Genomic DNA, 16,751 nt, shown 5'->3' with positions numbered 1-16,751 from the left:
CACTTAGTGTGTCCTACACACCGTACAGTTCAGTGAGTGGGTGAGTGAGTGAGGCACGTTCATGATGTCATCAACAAACTATTTACCATACACAATATTCAAATTTTTGTATTGTATTAGTGTAAATGATGGATCAGACTAGTGTGTAGTAGACTAGTGTTTATAAAAGTGCTTTAACTACAATAAACCTTTAAAACTGTAAAATGCTGCGTTTACTTCTACTGTACTGTACGCTTTTGTCTCCAGCTCATGTACAAACCCGGTGACCTTCGGGAGTGTAAACACATAGTTTAGGAATGTGATTAATGGCTGTTTGGAGCCTAACGTGATTTATAAGAGCCCCCGTGGAGATGGAGCTGCCAATTTAGTAATCATAAAACAATAAAAATCCCTGGCTGATCACCAACGCCTGTCAAAGGTTTGCGTCGTGCTTTTTGTGTCGGCAAATAAATAGGAGCAGCTCCCTCTCCGCCGATCACTGCGCTCCTCCACAACCTCGTGCGACTGTCCGAAAGAAAAGGTACAGTAACGGCATTTCTTGTTGGACAATATGAAGCGATGAGGTTCAGATGCGGTTGATGCAGTCCAGTGTAATGACTCCAGATGTTCTCTTTCACAGCGTTTCTTCAAGATGAAGTCTTTCCTCCTGGCTGCCTGCATCCTGGGGATTGCCGTCTGTGCTGTATGAGGAAACACTCACTTGTTTTCTCACATTTCTAAACATGTCTCTTGATATTTTTCTCATTTGTGTTTTAGCGCTACCACATTTCACAACGTAGCATAATATAGTTACATACATACATCACCCTGACCTTTGACGATGCTCAGGCTGCAGCATGTTCTCTTCTCATTCCTCTGTACAGCCGCAGATGTACATGGAGTTTGACATCCGCTTTGCTCCACCTGAGGTACAGTCTAATGCTAATGCACCGCTGCTATTATAATGCAGTTCCTGGGGCTTTACTCTGACCTGCGTACATTGAGTTTATGGTGACCTTTCCAGGCAGCCCAGGCCATTCCTGTTGGAGCTCCTGTTGGAACTCTGGACGTAGTAAGAGCTCAGTTACGCAACCTTTAACCACACATTTATAAATCAGTTTGCATCATTTCATAGTTTTGTTAGTGACATGAATGGTGATTAATGCAACTGAGATAAACTGCTGCTGCTGATGATCTGGCTGCTTTTATTGTCAGCTGCTCCCGGTTGATGACCAGAAGAACTTTGTTGGCGGACCTGTGAGTGCCCGTTTAACAAACCACCTCTATGTGACAGCAGAAGCAAAAAAAGCAAAAAAAAAAGCCTTAATAGTTTATGTTAGCAGCTCAGCTGTGTCTAAATGAATGCACAGTGTGAATGCATGTGAAACCTTTTAAACATTGAATGATTTGCGATTCCACTGAAAGGTCCGAGGTTTCATCAAGCAGGACGTAATCGGGCCAGATGGCAGAGAGATCAAGGAAGTGGTAAGTGGCAGATATTGATGTGTTTTTGTTGCTGTTATGTTGAGAATGTATTAATTTCTCCGTCTCTCTCTCTCTTTTTCTCCAGTACTACCCCTTTGGTTTTGCGCCATCAGATCCCGCTGCTGCTGCTGCCCCCGTTCTTCTCTCCAATCCCGCTGCTCCTGCTGTCAGAGCTGCTCCAGCTGCTCCAGCTGCTCCAGCTGTTCCTGCTCAGCCCGTTCTCCCAGTCTTCGCTGTCGCTGCCGCCGTAAGACTGATTCTTTTTTTCACTTAACCAATCATTTGAAAAGGATCGATTGGTTATATTGTTCATTATGTGAACTATATAACCAATCAATCTGAGGGCTTCGGGTTCATTTTAATTATTGAGTGTTGCCTCAGGGTAGCGGCAGCCAAGCTATTTTCTGGTGAAGTGTTGAGAAACTTTGACTCATCAGCAGAAACCTGTTCTCTGTCACTTTAGCCTGCCAGGCCCAGAGGTGGTGATGATGATGATGAGGAGGATGATTAAAACATCAGAATCAGCAGTGTGTGCTCACAGGTACACACACGCGCACACACATAAACACACAACATAATAACAAGTGTATAATTCACATATTGAGAGGATTTTGCCTCTCTGTCCTTCAGGTGATGAAACCAGGACCTGTCGTGGTGACAGAGGCTTCTGTTCAAACCAATACGGTGCTTTGCCTTTAAAAGTGAAAATGTTGCTGATGCTGCCTTGTTGAAGAGATGGTGCTACGCTTTTATATGGGAGCGAAACGACTTGTAGAGCGTCCTAATAAAAAATACTGTGCTGTTCAATGAAACGAGTGTTTTTCAACGACCAGCTTTTCTCGCTTCACTGAAATAAACTGTCAAAAAGCAGCAGCTGCAACGATGATATTTCGACTCAAACATGTCACACCTCGGTGTTTCTAAAACATGTTTTTGTTTGTTGCTAATTGCTAAATGCAACTCAGTATACTGTATTTACCAGATCAGCCTAGAGAACGAAGAAGAAAACAACATGACGACCTCACCTACAGTAAGAAGAGCCCAGGTTTTAAACAAGCAATAACGTCCTGATGAATAATATTGTAGATGGACTCATTTTATGCAGTCTATTAAAACCACAGCATTCAAGCAGCAGACACTCCACCACTGCTGTGATGGCACAACGAGGAGCAGGCAGGCTGAAGGTTATAATCAAACAGCCTGCCATTACACAGAAAGTGGATTTGACCACTGGTCATTCAGTAAAGCTGAGGACTAGACACCTGCGCTGTGCCTAATTATCAGGTAGCATCAGCGTCCACTGGGAGTGGCCCTCTGTGGGGCCGGCAGCGCATAAAAAGCCAGAGCAGCGCTGTGGAAAACACCATCACCCGGCATCATCTCCAGCATCATCACCGACTCCAGCCGCGTTGCCGTTGCACAAGGTGAGTGCTGATGAGGCTCCAGCAGCCACGCGCTGTAGACCGGACGGTGTTTTCAACGCCGGCCCCCCCTGCTGCGCCTGTTATCACTCACTGGGGTGGATTCTATCCCTGCAGACGCTGCCAAAATGAAGCTGGCCATCCTGTGCCTGTGTCTGGCCTCGGCCTCGGCTGCGCCCGTGAGTTTGTACTGCAGCCGAGGACGTGCTGCTCGGGTTTCACGCCGCTTCCCGTCTGATTTGTGTCTGTGTTTCTTGTGTGTTGTTTTCAGTCGCCGTTTCATTACACGCCTCATTTCGCCGGACCCAGACAGCAGGTACCCAGCTCACTGTGCAGCATTTATTTAGAAAATGCAAAAGAGAAAGGAAACCGTTGAATATGGGGTGTTACAGACGATGAAGATGAAGACCCTGTTGCTTGAACGTCTCGTGACCATGTTTCCATCTGTATTTAGGCGAAACCTCTGCCTTTCTCAGCTGGTCAGCCCCTCCCCCAGCCTCCAATGACTGGCGCCTATAGTGTAGAACTAGTAAGTCCCTCATGCTGGTTTTGTATGCTAGTTTCATGCGTGTGGACCACAGCCTGCTGATGTGTTCTGTCCCCCGGTTTCGTAGATCTATCCCAGTTTTCCTGCAGGAACGGCTGGAACAAATGGAGGCCTGGTGAGCAGCTAGTTTGACTGAAGTCATTAACACATGTCCCAACAGCCTGCTGATGTTTTTACTCTGGGTTCCTCTTTAGCCCTTTCCCGCCTATGGTTTCCTCAAGTACTCCATTCCTCAGCCACCAGGCAGACAGAGTGTTGAAGTTGTAAGTGCCTTTCTTTTTTCATACACGCAGTTTTGCAAAAACAGTTTGTTGATTATTTTCTTGTGCTGACTTATTTACAGTATTACCCTATGACTTCAGTCAGCAAAGGGTAACACATTTTAAACCTATATATAATAATATAGAGAGATATAATTGGATCTTTAATGATTAATATGAATATATTTTTTTCAGATACTAACAAACATCCCTCCTATGACAAATTCCCCTCAGGTATCTACAGTAATATAAGATGTTATTTGCTCCAAAGATTTAATGCATCTTGCTTCTTTGTAAAGAGGTGTTTCATCATCATCTTAATTTTTACAGGTTAACCCTTTCGAGTACCCCACAACAAACTTCCACCAGCAAGCTGTGAGCTTATATCAATGTCTGAGATATTATATCAACTTGCCATAAATGATTTTTACTGATGGATTTTGTTCCTTCTTTCAGGTTCCTTCGTTTGATGCCAATCCTCTTCCGTCCCAGGATCCCATGAAGCCTCTCCAGCAGGACCAACCCACTCAGACAAACCAGGTCTACATTGAAACGATGCCTGCAGTGAATATGTGGAAACTGTCATCTGTGTTATTGTTGGACTATTTAAAATGCTGATCTGTCTTTACAGGTGCCTGTGAAGCTGTGAGGAGTCATGAAAAGAGGATGACACGCGTTCTACAGGAGAGAAAATGACCTACAACACTGTTTCATACAGTCTTAGTTAAAATACTAAAAAGATACCTTATAAGTACATTTTATAGAGAATAGAGTCACAGAGATTTAATACATTACTGTATCTAATGACAACATCATTAAGATATAATGAAACGTGTTTCTGAAGAATGTGTTTCACTTTATACTGTGTGCCATTCATTAATATTAACATGTACTGTGCCTGTAAACCTTTCAGCAGCCATTTTCTGTTATTGTTATTGTGAAATGGACTTTCATGCTTTATTTTGACAGGACCTGGAGAAAATGCTGCCTTTTCTAACCTTTACTATTTGCATTTAAAAAAATAACAATAAAGCATACATTTTCAAGCATATTCAAGTTTGACATTGTTTACATCATTTATAGGACTTTTGTGGACTTGTGAATTTGGAAATGTGACGAGCGGGTGCTAATCAAATAACACTGCATCCTACAAATGCATCGCTGGGTTTAATTTAACCCTTTGAATTCCAGCACATCCTAAAATTAGACGCGATAACAACATACTGCCAAGTTATTTCAGAACCATTGGAAAACATGAAGCAATAACCATGAAAAGCTACTAAAAATATATGAAACATATATAAGTGTAAACCTCAAAACACCTGTGTTTTGTAACATAAATCACCAAGACTGGCGTCTACAATAAAAGCGTCTTTCACTGCAAAGGCAGCAGGTCATAAATGCAACACATCAACCTTCCCCACGGCAGAATGTACAGGAACCGTCTCATCAGAGAAGACGTAAAGGTAATATGGAAAACGGCCCCTGGGGACAAAAACCTGTCACAACCCGAGACCACTTAACTCTTCAAAGACGCCTAAAACGCACAGGCGCCGCTCACTCACGCGAGGTCTGGCTTTTATTCACTGGGTTTTTTACTGGATCTACACGACGTCTACTGTTTCACCGACGGCTGAGGACGTGTTGGAGAGCGTTCGTTTTACCTGCATGAACGAGGCCCTCTGTTCTTCGTGCTGTCGTGTGTGCTGTGAAACTGAACGGTGAGGTCTTCCTCCAATCATCACTCCCACGAGCAGCCACTTCCCACCAGCTGTGGGTCAGCGCCTGCTGAGACCTGCACCCACCGCATGGAACACTCAGCTGGAGCCGCTGGCTAATTATGTCTGAGGGAAGGAACAGTTTGGAATGAATATGAGGTTGTGAGTGAAATGAAGCCATTTTACGCCGACGCTGGGTGTGAGCGTTTACTGTCATCACTTCTTTAGTAGGTTACACTTCTTATGGGATTAATGAGATTTTAAGTGGAAATCTATTTCAGGTTGACGCGTTGATGCAGCAGGAAATGATGTGGCTGCAGGTTTTACTCCACCTTGAGCTCCAACCTTCATCCATCCATCGACTGTACAGTGTCCTCACCTCTTATGTGTAACAGAGCTGCTCACCTGTCAGAGAGTGAGAGGCAGGATTGTTGCAGACACGCTCTGGAAAATAGAAGCGGTGAATCAATTCTCTTTATTTGGATTCTTAATTCCCTGGCAAAAAACAATATCTAATAACTACTGTAACAAACACAGTCAATATTTCACTGAAATATTTTATTGAGATCCGCCGATAGGTACAAACACTGGCATTAAGGACAATGAAAGTACTGCTTTATGTTTTAAGGAGGTGATTATGCTGCTTGCTAAAAGTCACAAACTCAGCAGGTTTTAAGGAGGACTATTTACATCACAGTTTTGCAGATTATCCACCAAGTCCTTCATTATCTTGTAGCTGCAAAAAGTAAACAAAATGTAAACATAAGTTACCAAGATCCCAGTAATGTATGCAGAGGCACAGTCATCAGTAAACCCAGTGTGTATGTGTGTGTGTGTGTGTGTGTGTGTGTGTGTGTGTGTGTGTGTGTGTGTGTGTGTGTGTGTGTCCTAGCAAAGTGAGCACATTTTTGAGTACAAGGGACTTGAAAAGGCTGTTTGAAGGTTAGGATAAAGTTTAGGCCAGAATTCAAGTTCAAGTTACAGTATGTTCAGAGCAAGGCTCAGACTAGTTGTGTTGTTCCCACTGCGTCTTATGGCCCTAAGTCTGCATATGTCAGCTTCTCGTCTTGTTTCAGCTTGGTTTGAGGCACAGCACAGATCGTGTGTGCAAAGGATGCTTGTGCAGCGTGTAATTAACTGAGAGGGGCCTTCATCATACTTGCGTCTCTTTTTTCATTTTTGAAGTGTTCTTCAAACACATAGCTATGTGTCTCTCACTGTATGTGATTGGCTGCTATGAGATGTTCCACTATATAAGTGGCTTTCATGATAGACAATGAGCAGTTCTCGTCTCGTCTCCGAGGAGGCACATATTGAACCACTCTCTCTCTCCACAAAGAAGAAATAAAGGTAATGAATTTTTAAAATGAAGCAATTTTACACTTTGTTAGAAACATAATCCTGCACAATTTATAGATCCCACAGCCACAACGCTTTAATTAACTTTTATCTTTAAAAGGTTTCATTTTATTAAGCAAAGGAATTTAGACCTAAATCACTGTCATACATTGTCCATTTGCCTTGTTAACAGGAGTCACCATGAAGCTGCTGGTGTTGATGATGTGTCTGCTGGTCTCTGCCTTGGCTGCACCAGTGAGTTAGTTAACATTCAAACACTGTTGTTTTGAGGACATGACGTAAACCTGAGCCTTTTTTTTGCATGTGCAGGCTCCACAGAGTGAAAGCAACGAGGTAACACATCTGCCATGTCATGCTTTACTGTACGACCAGCGCCTGTGCTGTGATTGGGGCCTGGCTTTAATTGTATGATACGTGTCTGGGTGGGTCTGGTGTTTCTGTAGCAGGTTGCAGCTCATGCAGCTCATGCTAACGAGGCCCTGAGGTGGATGGAGATGTACAGGCTCTACCAGCAGCAGGTATTGAAGGGTACACTTCAAAATAAGATGCATCTGCTTGTCATTTAGTTTGGTATTAAATTAAATATCTGGCTGATTTTTTTCAGAAACTAGTTAGCAACCCCTTCCTTCCTGCGTCTCATGCACCTGTAAGTTCTCCACATTCTCGTGTTATTATCTGCTCGTCACAAGCTAATATGACACTTATGTGATACTTATACTGTAAATACTTCATCTCTCTAGGCTGATCCAGCCGAGGCAGCGGTGGTGAGCACGTCGTGTATCAGGTGCTGCAACATTTCGTCTGATGTCTGTTTGTCGTTCGACTAAAGCGTCTCGTGTGCAGGTGAATGCTGCGCCCGCCGACGTGCCCCCCGCTGCTCCCAGAGCTGCGGAAGATGCCTCAGAAGAGGAGGCCGAGGTGAGCACGCAGCTTCATGTCCAGCCGTACGTCAAGCTGGTTTCCACTAAAGATCTTCCTCTGTTCATTTATGAAAAGCTGTTGTTTATGTTTATGCTCAGAAGCATTTAACTGTGTAAAGTTTTGCCCAAAGCTGGGGCTTCTTTTTAAAAAGTGTGGCCTTTTAAAAATAAGCCCCTACTTAAAGACTTGCTATGCAGAAGCAACAACAACACCATGTTGAAACAAGGGAGAAAGGCATTTACATATTCAGAGGAGGACGCGTGTGCGAACTGGAGGACATATCGTACCTGCAGAGCTGCTTCCACCCATAACGAGGAGAGAACTCTGCTGGATGAAAAAAGCAGAATGACTCCAGTTATGTTTTTCATTAGCAGTAACGGCTCTTCTCAGCTCAGCTGCTCCGCTTCGTCTTTCATTTTCACAGGATGGGCACGCGTCCCCCAGAGCGGCTGCCGCCGCCGCCCCCCTGAACTCTGACGAGGCCGAGGAGGCCGAGGAGGCCGAAGCGGTGGAGCCGGCGGTGGCTGAAGCAGCAGCAGCAGCAGTGGAGCCAGCAGCCACAGCAGCCACAGCAGCCCAGCCTGCAGCTGTGGGGCCAGCTGGGGGTGATGTCCCTGTAGTGGCTGCCGCTGTGGACGCGCCTGTGGATGTGGCCTCCGTGGACACTGCCCCCGCGGCCCCCGAGGCTGTTGATGTCGCGGCCCCCGTGGCCCCCGCAGCCCCCGAGGCTGTTGATGTCGCGGCTCCCGCTGGCGCTGCTGCTCCTGATGCTGCCGCTGAGGGCGGCGCAGCTGGAGCGGCAGCGGATCCTGCTCCAGTCTAGCCGCCGTCCGCTCGTTACTGACCCGGACGGGTCTCTATGCACCACAAAACAACACGACACGATGAAAAAGACTGGTAGAGAATGTTCTGTAATGCAGCGATGTGTACACTGTCCAGAAAAGGACTAATAGGTCTGTCTGTCTGTCTGTGTTGTCTATTGGCATCCTAACATCATATATATAAAAAAATATGTTTCCAAACCCATTGATAACATGAGGAAATTATACTGAAGCCAGTTTACCTGTTATTGCTTTATAAAACTGTCAGCATTGTGTCTTTTTCTTTTTGTTAACCATGAGTAAAGGTTGCCCTCATTGCCTTTGTCACTGGTGTTCTTTCACATTGTTTCAGAATGATTCAAGTGCAAAATAAAAGTGCATTTCACCCCAAGTTGTGCTCTTCAGTTCAAGTATAAGCTGTGAAACTCTGAAGCTGCAAATTCCCTATCAGCCAACAGGGAGAGCCACTGAACCACAGCATATGTGTAGGACCCACGGGAAGCATCCGTCCTGCATTCGGCACATGAAACACAGACAGAAGCTCCGATTACGCTTCACCCTCATGATTCTTATTTATCTGAAAGTAACTGGATCCACCTGTTCTGAACCCTCTAATACCCGGCACAATCTAATAGGATCAGGGCTGCATGCGCCTCAGAATGCTGACTGAGCAGGAGACACCTGTGTGTGTGTGTGTGTGTGTGTGTGTGTGTGTGTGTGTGTGTGTGTGTGTGTGTGTGTGTGTGTGTGTGCGTCTGCAGACTTAATCCTCTGCTCCTCTGAAATGGTCGGGAAAATTACCGCCTGTTGCAGATAAAAGATGGAGGGTCAACATGAAATGCTTTGATTGCTGTGGGTTCCCACTAACAGGTTAAGGAGGGCTGCTCAAACCTCACTTGAACGTATCCAACCTCCCGCTGGCGTGAACAAATAAAAAGGATGAATGACTTTGCCTCTCCTTCTCTCAGCCAGCACTAATCCATAAATCCTTGACAGGGTCACTGAGACTCCATGACACAGTTAAGACTCAGTGCTTGTACACATCAGCTGTGTTTTTGATATATATGGTATATATATTTATATATTTAATATATTTTGATATCGTTTTATGTAACATTTCATGACTAATTCAATAATTGTGCATCTTCTGGAGTGATCAGCTTCTACAGCATTATGGAAGATGGACTTTCACTTATGTTAAATATCGAATAAGGTAAGAATAATTAGAAAAAAACCCTCATGTTTGCATGGATTTACCTTTCGGGACTTTATATAGTACTTAATGATGCAGCTGCAGATGTGAGCCAGTTGGTTTTAGCAATGTTGTGGATGTTCTGTGTGTTGTTCTTAGAATGACTATGCCTTACACAAGACATTTTAAACAAACTGCAAACAGATGTATTGTATGTGTTACATACTAGTTTCTTTAATATGCAGCATTGAAACAATAACTACTAATTAGCCTCAGGGCAGACAAGACTTGAGGAGCTGCAGTTATTGATTATGTTGATGCTATTGGTTCAGAACATCAAAAAAAGCCAAACTTGTCCATTAAATTGTGCTGTAGATCATTTTGGAGGAAACAATTGTCATTAATTGTTGCCGTCTCACTTTAATTAATTAATTAATTAACTGTTGCTGAACTTGAAAAATCATCCATAAATACTTTCAGCTGTATTGCTGGCTCACCTGCAGCCTGTTAACAATGATTTGATACTACAGTTTCCTTTACATCCCCAGTTTTTTTACACAAAATACTGCAGATCTGCTGCCATGGCCAGTTCGAGCGCCATTGCCCACCTCACGGATTCACCTCAGCTTCTATCCACAGACCAGGAAGAGCAGAGCGAGGAGGAGCTGTAAGTTATTAAGTCTAAAGATAAATCCAACAGAGGGTCCATAAATACTAACCAAAGAACTTTTTAAAATGTTCTTTTTTGTTATAGAAATTCACCTCAATCAGATCTTCAAGCACTTTCCAATGTGAATAACAGTAACAACAATGAAGAGTAAGTAAATTCACAGATACTGTGAAAAAAGTCATTTCAAAAACTTTGAAGTTTTGTGCTATAATAAAATGTGGTGATTCATTTTTATTCAGGGAGAAAAAGAAAAAAAGGAAAAAGGACAAAAAAGAGAAGAAGGAAAAGAAGAAGAATAAAAAAGAGTAATTGTGTGAAATTTCATTTGGTAATATTACAGGGTTTTTAGTAAATGCTGGTATAAAATAATGTTTTCTTCAATTCACTGATTCACATTGAAGAAATGTAGAGAAGAAGGAGAAGGAAGAATGTGAAGCAAAAGAGAAACTGGAAAAAGAAAAAGAAATGGAAAAAGAAAAAGAAATGGAAAAAGAAAAAGAAAAAGAAAAAGAAAAAGAAAAAGAAAAGAAAAAGAAAAAGAAAAAGAAAAAGATAAGTAAGAACATAACTTACAAAACATTAGAAAAACATTACCACAGTCATTTGCTTTCAGATATTTAATTTACATTTTAATTATCTCGCCTCAAAGGCCCAAGGAAATCTTCGTCATTAATCCCGCTGGGAATCTTTATTACAACTGGCTGCTCATCATCACGCTGCCAGTCATGTACAACTGGACCATGATCATAGCCAGGTGACATTAACACTCAATATTTCTTTACCACCACAGCTTTCCTGCAGGTCAAATGTCCTCATATTATGAGTCTGTTCCATTCTCATCATAGTGTACAGAATATTTTTGTGTTATTTACACTATATTGTATTTTAGAAGCAGGCTGGTTGGAGATGGTGACCTTGTTCTTTCTAAGATGATAAGTAATAAGATCTTATATGAACTCACTCTTTTTTAAGTTGAGAATAGTGACGTTGGCTCATATCAGCTCCTGCAGCAGCACAACAGGAGCCGCCATGAAGGAGTTTGACATGATTAACTCAGTGCTGGGAGCTGTCTTTTCATGCAAACAGGGCTTGCTTTGAGGAGCTGCAGTTTGACTACATTGTGTACTGGATTGTACTGGACTACACATCAGACCTAATGTATCTTGCTGATATGGCTGTCAGGCTCAGAACAGGTGAAAAACATCTTCTACTTCATGCATGAATATGAAAATCCAGACAGACTTGTACTTTTCTCAGAGCTGTCACTCATACTCTATCGCAGAACTTTGCAATTTGCTGACGATGCATTTTGGACATTCCATTGTTGAATGCAGGTTACCTTGAGCAAGGCCTCATTGTCAAAGACGAGAAGCTGCTGCATGATCGTTACGTCGACAGCTTCCAGTTCCGCCTTGATGTCCTCTCCGTGCTTCCCACCGACCTCTTCATTTTCTACTTTGGCCTCTCGTACCCTGAAGTTCGCATTAACAGGCTTCTGAAAATCGGCCGCATGATGGAGTTTTTCGCGAGAACAGAGACTAAAACCAACTTCCCCAACATCTTCCGCATTGCAAAACTGATCATGTACATCCTCATTATCATCCACTGGAACGCCTGCTTCTACTTCTCCTTCTCCAAGGCCATTGGTTTTGGGGCTGATGACTGGGTCTACCCGGCTGTGGACAATCCAGAGGAGCCAGAGTTTGGGGAGCTCATGAGGAAATATGCATTTAGCCTCTACTGGTCCACGCTAACCCTGACAACCATAGGAGAAACGCCACCACCGGCTCTGGACTCAGAGTTTCTGTTCCATGTAGTTGACTTCTTAGTGGGAGTCCTGATCTTTGCTACCATTGTGGGAAATATTGCCACCATGATCTCCAACATGAACGCCGCCCAGGCTGAGTTTCAGGCCCGCATTGACAACATTAAGCAGTACATGCAGGCACGTAGAACAACAATTTGGCCTTGTTAATTGTTTGTTTACAATTTGTATGCTCAAGTTTTTCTCATCCTTAGGTCCGAAAAGTCGGCAAGGAACTTGAGGAGCGGGTCATCAAGTGGTTTGACTACCTGTGGAATAACGGCAAGGCGCAGGATGAACGAGAAGTTCTGCGATATCTACCAGACAAGCTCAAGGCTGAAATTGCCATTCAGGTCCACATGGATACGCTGCAAAAGGTCCGAATCTTTGCGGACTGTGAAGCAGGCCTGCTGATTGAGCTGGTGCTCAAGCTGCGACCACAGGTGTTCAGCCCTCACGACTACATCTGCAAGAAGGGCGACATCGGTCGCGAGATGTATATTGTGAAAGACGGAAAGCTCGCGGTGGTCGCTGACGATGGCGTCACACAGTTTGTGGTCCTGGGAAGCGGCAGCTATTTCGGTGAGATCAGTATCCTTAATATCAAAGGCAGCAAAGCAGGGAACAGAAGGACAGCCAACATCCGCAGTATTGGATACTCCGAGCTTTTCTGTCTGTCCAAGGACGACCTGATGGAGTCACTGATAGAGTACCCAGACGCCAAAAGCATGCTAGAGGAGAAAGGCCGGCAGATTCTGATGAAAGACGGTCTGATAGAGTTGGACCCAGCAAACATCATGCCTGAGGTCCAGGAGCTGGAGGGGAAGGTCAACAAATTGTACAATACAATGGCACTGACGCAAACCAAGCTGAACAAGGTTCTGGGAAACTACAATTACAGCGACGAAGCCTTGGAAAATCGCATCACAGATATGGAACGACTAATGGGAGAGAAGGAAGAAGAAGAAGATCAGAAGGAAGAGACCGAGAAAATGCCAGAGGAGGAAAAGGGAGAATAGACAAAGAGGTAGTTAAGAAGAAAGATGAAGAAAGTCCAGAGGAAAAGATAAAATAAACATACTTTATAGCTCAAACACACTTTTTTATACTGTAGCACTATAGCACCTTTGACATAAGTACACTTTTCTCCTCACATCAAATATCATTTTAACCATTCAGTACAAGTGGCCAATGACAAAACTGCCATTTAATACAAATATACATATACAACATATTTTTTTCAACTTTTCATGACATTTAGCATTTGTTTTATAATAGGTTATAATATAAAACCAAAGCACACTTTTTTGGCCATTTAGGTCAAAATATAAACACTTACTGTTTTACAGTGAGCTAATTAGCTTTTTTGCTAACACTAAAAAAAAGACTCTGCTCTAAGGTCTAAATCCCATTTTATTCACTAACAGGTAAACGTCTCTAAATCCGTCTAGAGTCCCTCCTGAGCTTCAGCCGCCTGCATTATTCATGCCCGCCCGGACCAGCACAAGCGCTTCCCAAGCTACAAAAACAGAATCAGAATGCTGCCTCATGAATAACACAAACTGTCTGAAGCTCAATCGTGACCTTACTGCGACGCGGTAATGGCTGCCTCTGGAGACCGCACTGAGAATCTATGAAGTGGTCCGATCCCAGATCATAATCAAAAACAGCTTTTGCACAGTTGAGACTCATTTCGCAGAACAGGAACTTATTTAAATGTCTCTGTAATCAGTTTAAATATTCAAACATCTGTGCGCTTGGTGCCGATGTGTCTGAGATGTTTGGGTAAAGTTAAGGTAACAATGGTGGGATCCAACCTGTCAAACAACTACAATACCAGATAACATTATTGTGAAGGTGCTACAGTCACTTCCTGGGAGTTGAAACGTGGGACGTGGGAGGTCCCACATTAACACGTTCACATTTTAACACTTCAACACAGCAGCGGATTGAGACAATCACAGCACAACTCCACAGAGACGCAATTAGACCGAAACTGATGGTGGCACCGCCATCACGCAAGTGTCAAGTAAAGTGAAAATCAAACTTAACGAACAACAGCGCTGTTTACAAATGAACCAGAACTTGATCTTCTCTTCTTCTGCCTCTCGGTACCAGGCCTTGAACAGCACAGACTGTGAGAATTCATCAGTCCGGAGGGGCTACTGCAAGTCACTGTGCAACGTAGATTTAATAAACGTTCAATTCAACGCCTGCTGAATTATGAGCTACAGTGCACGTCAATATAGCCAGGGGGGCCTCATCCATCTACGCTGCTACGTCTGTAGACAGTGGAGCCGAGAGAATGTCCCCACGAGTCCCCGCAACGCTGGTATTTAGGTTTGCCAAAGTAAAGTCCAAGTGAAAGGAACAGGTCAGGAAAAAGCGGCCAACTTAAGATCCCAATTTGCCGAGAGCTCAAGGCGAGTGATTTATGAAATACATTAGTATACATTGTGTATTGTTGTGGGTTTTTGTTTTTTCTGCTTTCTGCTTCTGTGCCGCCCTCTATCCACCTGCTGTCTCCTCAACCTGATGTCATGTGCATTTCTAGACTTTGCCTGGACTGTTTACTGTTTCCTTCGTCTGACTGCATTTTCTTCAGTCGTCCTGTTGACCTGTCCTGTAAAATAAAAAATGTATAAAAATACTAGAATACTAACTAACTCTAATGTAGTGTATTCTTTGCTAAGAATTTTCCCACAATGAGCTCACACATTGTTGCTCTTGTCAGGACTTTATAAGGGCACATCTCCACTGCTATTGTGCTGAGGAAACTACTTAAGAGTTTACATTCAGAGTGTGAGGATGACTGGGCATGTGCTATCGATCTTTATTTGTTGGTCTCGGAGCATTGATGTGACGCCAGATACTATTTGTTTGAAGTCCAAACCAAGAAGACAAACAGTCCGTGTGTGTCTGGCGTAGATTAATCAATGAGTCACGCAAGTTGTACTTGAATTGAGTTTTAATTGAAAAGTTCAAATGTCTTACTATGTGAAGCATTTATAATAATATAATAAATATTTCAGTCTCTGTCAATATTTAAGGCTAAACACTTTATAACCTTACTAATAGTAATGTCTATTTTAGTTCATTATTTAAAAAAGGTTCTTTGGTCCAAAACATCTGCTTACAAAGAGAAAATCAGCAAATCTTTAAGTCTTCAGGTATTTAACGTCCACAGTTGACTTTAAAACAATGATGTGAAATCATAGAACTCCAAATCTGCTTTGGTATTTGTTACCTGGGACTGGGTCCGGTGTCTTGATTCCTTTTACTGTAGGCAAAACTACACACCCTGCTACTGTAGATATATTCCTAACACACACTCAAGCTCTCATTTCTGATGCCCTTAGTGTTGTAATGTAAAGAAATAGTGCACATCATGGGGCAAAACGCTGCCTGGGCTGTTTCTAAGCTGAAAGCGACTTCTTTGTATTAACAACATTCATCGAAAGTAGAGAAAAGTCTGTTTTACAAAAGCCACATATACAATGGAAGACACATTAAAAGCTGGCAGAAGAGATACGTGCAGCCACTGTTTATGGGACACGTCCTTATGGATGAGATTTTGTTACTCGCAAAAACTCCAGTAAAAAGACAATGAAATGAAATTAATTAGTCTCTCATTGGTCGTGTGTGTCTCTCATCCCCAAGTCTGAAGAACATGCAGTGAATAGATTAACACACTGTCTGCACTAGATACTTGAGGCACTGTGTCCTGTGTGCTGTTGCTGCTGCTGCTGCTGCTGGATGCTGTTTACCACAGTGTCATTTGACTTATTGCTCCTGACAGGCCTGGTCTCCACCAGCACCCTGGTTTCATCATACACTGCCAGCTTCATTACCGACAGTATGATTAAAATAATTTAGTTCAGGGCTGGATAAGTATGAGCCCAGACCCCACACGGATTCATATTAAAAGTTCTATAAACCCCCTCTGAGCAGGAGAAGACTGGTTGTAGGGATGTTTTAATCCTAGACTTCGCTTAGGATGTGAATTAGAAAAGGTGGATTTAATTATCTGGAAAAGGTGCGCATCCTGATGAGTATTGGAAAGACCGTGTTCATATATCAATACCTGAAACCCTGATCGGCATGTTTCCTATTCGCTATGTCCTAATGATTGGGGAGAATTTTCTTGCCACAATGCAAAGCAAAGGAGTTAAGAAGGCGGCGCCTCCACCGCCTTGGACCAGCGACCGTGAAATGTAAAACCTTGCTGTGGCTGCTGAGAGCACGGAGAACCGTCTGTGGAAACAGCCGTGAACATCAGGCTTCACACCCAGCTGGCAAACAAAGAGGATTAATGAAAGTCAAGGTACACACACACACACACACACACACACACACACACACACACGCACACACACACACACACACACACTGAGCCCCTCAGTGGTAGAAAACCACCATTAGTGTTGATGTTAGTGTATTGTGGTCTGTAGAGACAAAAAGTTTAATTGGATAAATCAGGTAAAAAGAATCTATAAAATATGATTTAACTGATGATTCAGAGAGTTTTAACAATATAAAATCTATTTTAATTAACTGTGTCTCGTCTGAGTATT

General features: G+C 43.1%; 4 protein-coding genes and 1 long non-coding RNA gene across 6 annotated transcripts; all 5 read left to right on the top strand.

Annotated features, from left to right (window-relative positions):
* Nucleotides 1-424: 424 nt before the first annotated feature.
* On the top strand, nucleotides 425-2,334 carry scpp7 (secretory calcium-binding phosphoprotein 7). The gene is made up of 9 exons (XM_029151096.3): nucleotides 425-520; nucleotides 620-682; nucleotides 864-908; nucleotides 1,004-1,051; nucleotides 1,195-1,236; nucleotides 1,405-1,464; nucleotides 1,550-1,711; nucleotides 1,928-2,005; nucleotides 2,095-2,334. Exons 2-8 carry the CDS (start codon nucleotides 632-634, stop codon nucleotides 1,973-1,975), a joined length of 456 nt encoding a protein of 151 aa, XP_029006929.1. The 5' UTR covers nucleotides 425-520; nucleotides 620-631; the 3' UTR covers nucleotides 1,976-2,005; nucleotides 2,095-2,334.
* Nucleotides 2,335-2,424: 90 nt separating this feature from the next.
* On the top strand, nucleotides 2,425-3,786 carry scpp5 (secretory calcium-binding phosphoprotein 5). Its single transcript, XM_041069420.2, has 6 exons — nucleotides 2,425-2,888; nucleotides 3,003-3,064; nucleotides 3,157-3,201; nucleotides 3,340-3,414; nucleotides 3,500-3,547; nucleotides 3,627-3,786. Exons 2-6 carry the CDS (start codon nucleotides 3,014-3,016, stop codon nucleotides 3,762-3,764), a joined length of 357 nt encoding a protein of 118 aa, XP_040925354.1. The 5' UTR covers nucleotides 2,425-2,888; nucleotides 3,003-3,013; the 3' UTR covers nucleotides 3,765-3,786.
* LOC114859863 (uncharacterized) lies at nucleotides 3,781-4,734 on the top strand. Its single transcript, XR_003786559.3, has 5 exons — nucleotides 3,781-3,804; nucleotides 3,888-3,926; nucleotides 4,023-4,067; nucleotides 4,149-4,232; nucleotides 4,324-4,734. It is a non-coding gene; the product is annotated as an uncharacterized LOC114859863 (long non-coding RNA).
* Nucleotides 4,735-6,681: 1,947 nt separating this feature from the next.
* On the top strand, nucleotides 6,682-8,902 carry enam (enamelin). Of its 2 annotated transcripts, none has more exons than XM_055509669.1 (8): nucleotides 6,682-6,760; nucleotides 6,942-7,003; nucleotides 7,079-7,102; nucleotides 7,216-7,287; nucleotides 7,374-7,415; nucleotides 7,510-7,533; nucleotides 7,613-7,687; nucleotides 8,115-8,902. In XM_055509669.1, the coding sequence occupies exons 2-8, from the start codon at nucleotides 6,950-6,952 to the stop codon at nucleotides 8,511-8,513; spliced, it is 690 nt and encodes a 229-aa protein (XP_055365644.1). In that variant the 5' UTR covers nucleotides 6,682-6,760; nucleotides 6,942-6,949; the 3' UTR covers nucleotides 8,514-8,902. The 2 variants fall into 2 exon arrangements, with proteins under 2 accessions (XP_055365644.1, XP_029014850.1); XM_029159017.3 differs by having other exon boundaries at nucleotides 6,684-6,760; nucleotides 7,213-7,287.
* A 606-nt stretch (nucleotides 8,903-9,508) lies between these two features.
* cnga1a (cyclic nucleotide gated channel subunit alpha 1a) lies at nucleotides 9,509-15,439 on the top strand. The gene is given in 10 exon segments (XM_041072348.2): nucleotides 9,509-9,724; nucleotides 10,252-10,370; nucleotides 10,458-10,520; nucleotides 10,613-10,678; nucleotides 10,775-10,922; nucleotides 11,018-11,127; nucleotides 11,460-11,566; nucleotides 11,708-12,318; nucleotides 12,393-13,196; nucleotides 13,199-15,439. Coding segments are annotated over 9 exon segments (2,049 nt in total). The 5' UTR covers nucleotides 9,509-9,724; nucleotides 10,252-10,284; the 3' UTR covers nucleotides 13,253-15,439.
* The last annotated feature ends 1,312 nt before the right edge of the window (nucleotides 15,440-16,751 follow it).

Source organism: Betta splendens, chromosome 1 (assembly GCF_900634795.4).
Source record: "Betta splendens chromosome 1, fBetSpl5.4, whole genome shotgun sequence".
Lineage (NCBI taxonomy): Eukaryota > Metazoa > Chordata > Actinopteri > Anabantiformes > Osphronemidae > Betta > Betta splendens.
Note: the sequence above shows the minus strand (reverse complement) of the source record. Positions and strands in the feature narration are given on the sequence as shown.

Excerpts from the sequence above, each read along its gene's own strand:
- scpp7 (XM_029151096.3), top strand. The coding sequence starts at position 632 with ATGAAGTCTTTCCTCCTGGCTGCCTGCATCCTGGGGATTGCCGTCTGT. Across the intron at positions 1,465-1,549 it reads GCAGAGAGATCAAGGAAGTG|TACTACCCCTTTGGTTTTGC; the intron begins GTAAGTGGCAGA and ends CTTTTTCTCCAG. Across the intron at positions 1,712-1,927 it reads TCTTCGCTGTCGCTGCCGCC|CCTGCCAGGCCCAGAGGTGG; the intron begins GTAAGACTGATT and ends CTGTCACTTTAG.
- scpp5 (XM_041069420.2), top strand. The coding sequence starts at position 3,014 with ATGAAGCTGGCCATCCTGTGCCTGTGTCTGGCCTCGGCCTCGGCTGCG. Across the intron at positions 3,065-3,156 it reads CCTCGGCCTCGGCTGCGCCC|TCGCCGTTTCATTACACGCC; the intron begins GTGAGTTTGTAC and ends TGTTGTTTTCAG. Across the intron at positions 3,548-3,626 it reads CTGGAACAAATGGAGGCCTG|CCCTTTCCCGCCTATGGTTT; the intron begins GTGAGCAGCTAG and ends GTTCCTCTTTAG.
- enam (XM_029159017.3), top strand. The coding sequence starts at position 6,950 with ATGAAGCTGCTGGTGTTGATGATGTGTCTGCTGGTCTCTGCCTTGGCT. Across the intron at positions 7,416-7,509 it reads TTCCTGCGTCTCATGCACCT|GCTGATCCAGCCGAGGCAGC; the intron begins GTAAGTTCTCCA and ends TCATCTCTCTAG. Across the intron at positions 7,534-7,612 it reads ATCCAGCCGAGGCAGCGGTG|GTGAATGCTGCGCCCGCCGA; the intron begins GTGAGCACGTCG and ends TCTCGTGTGCAG.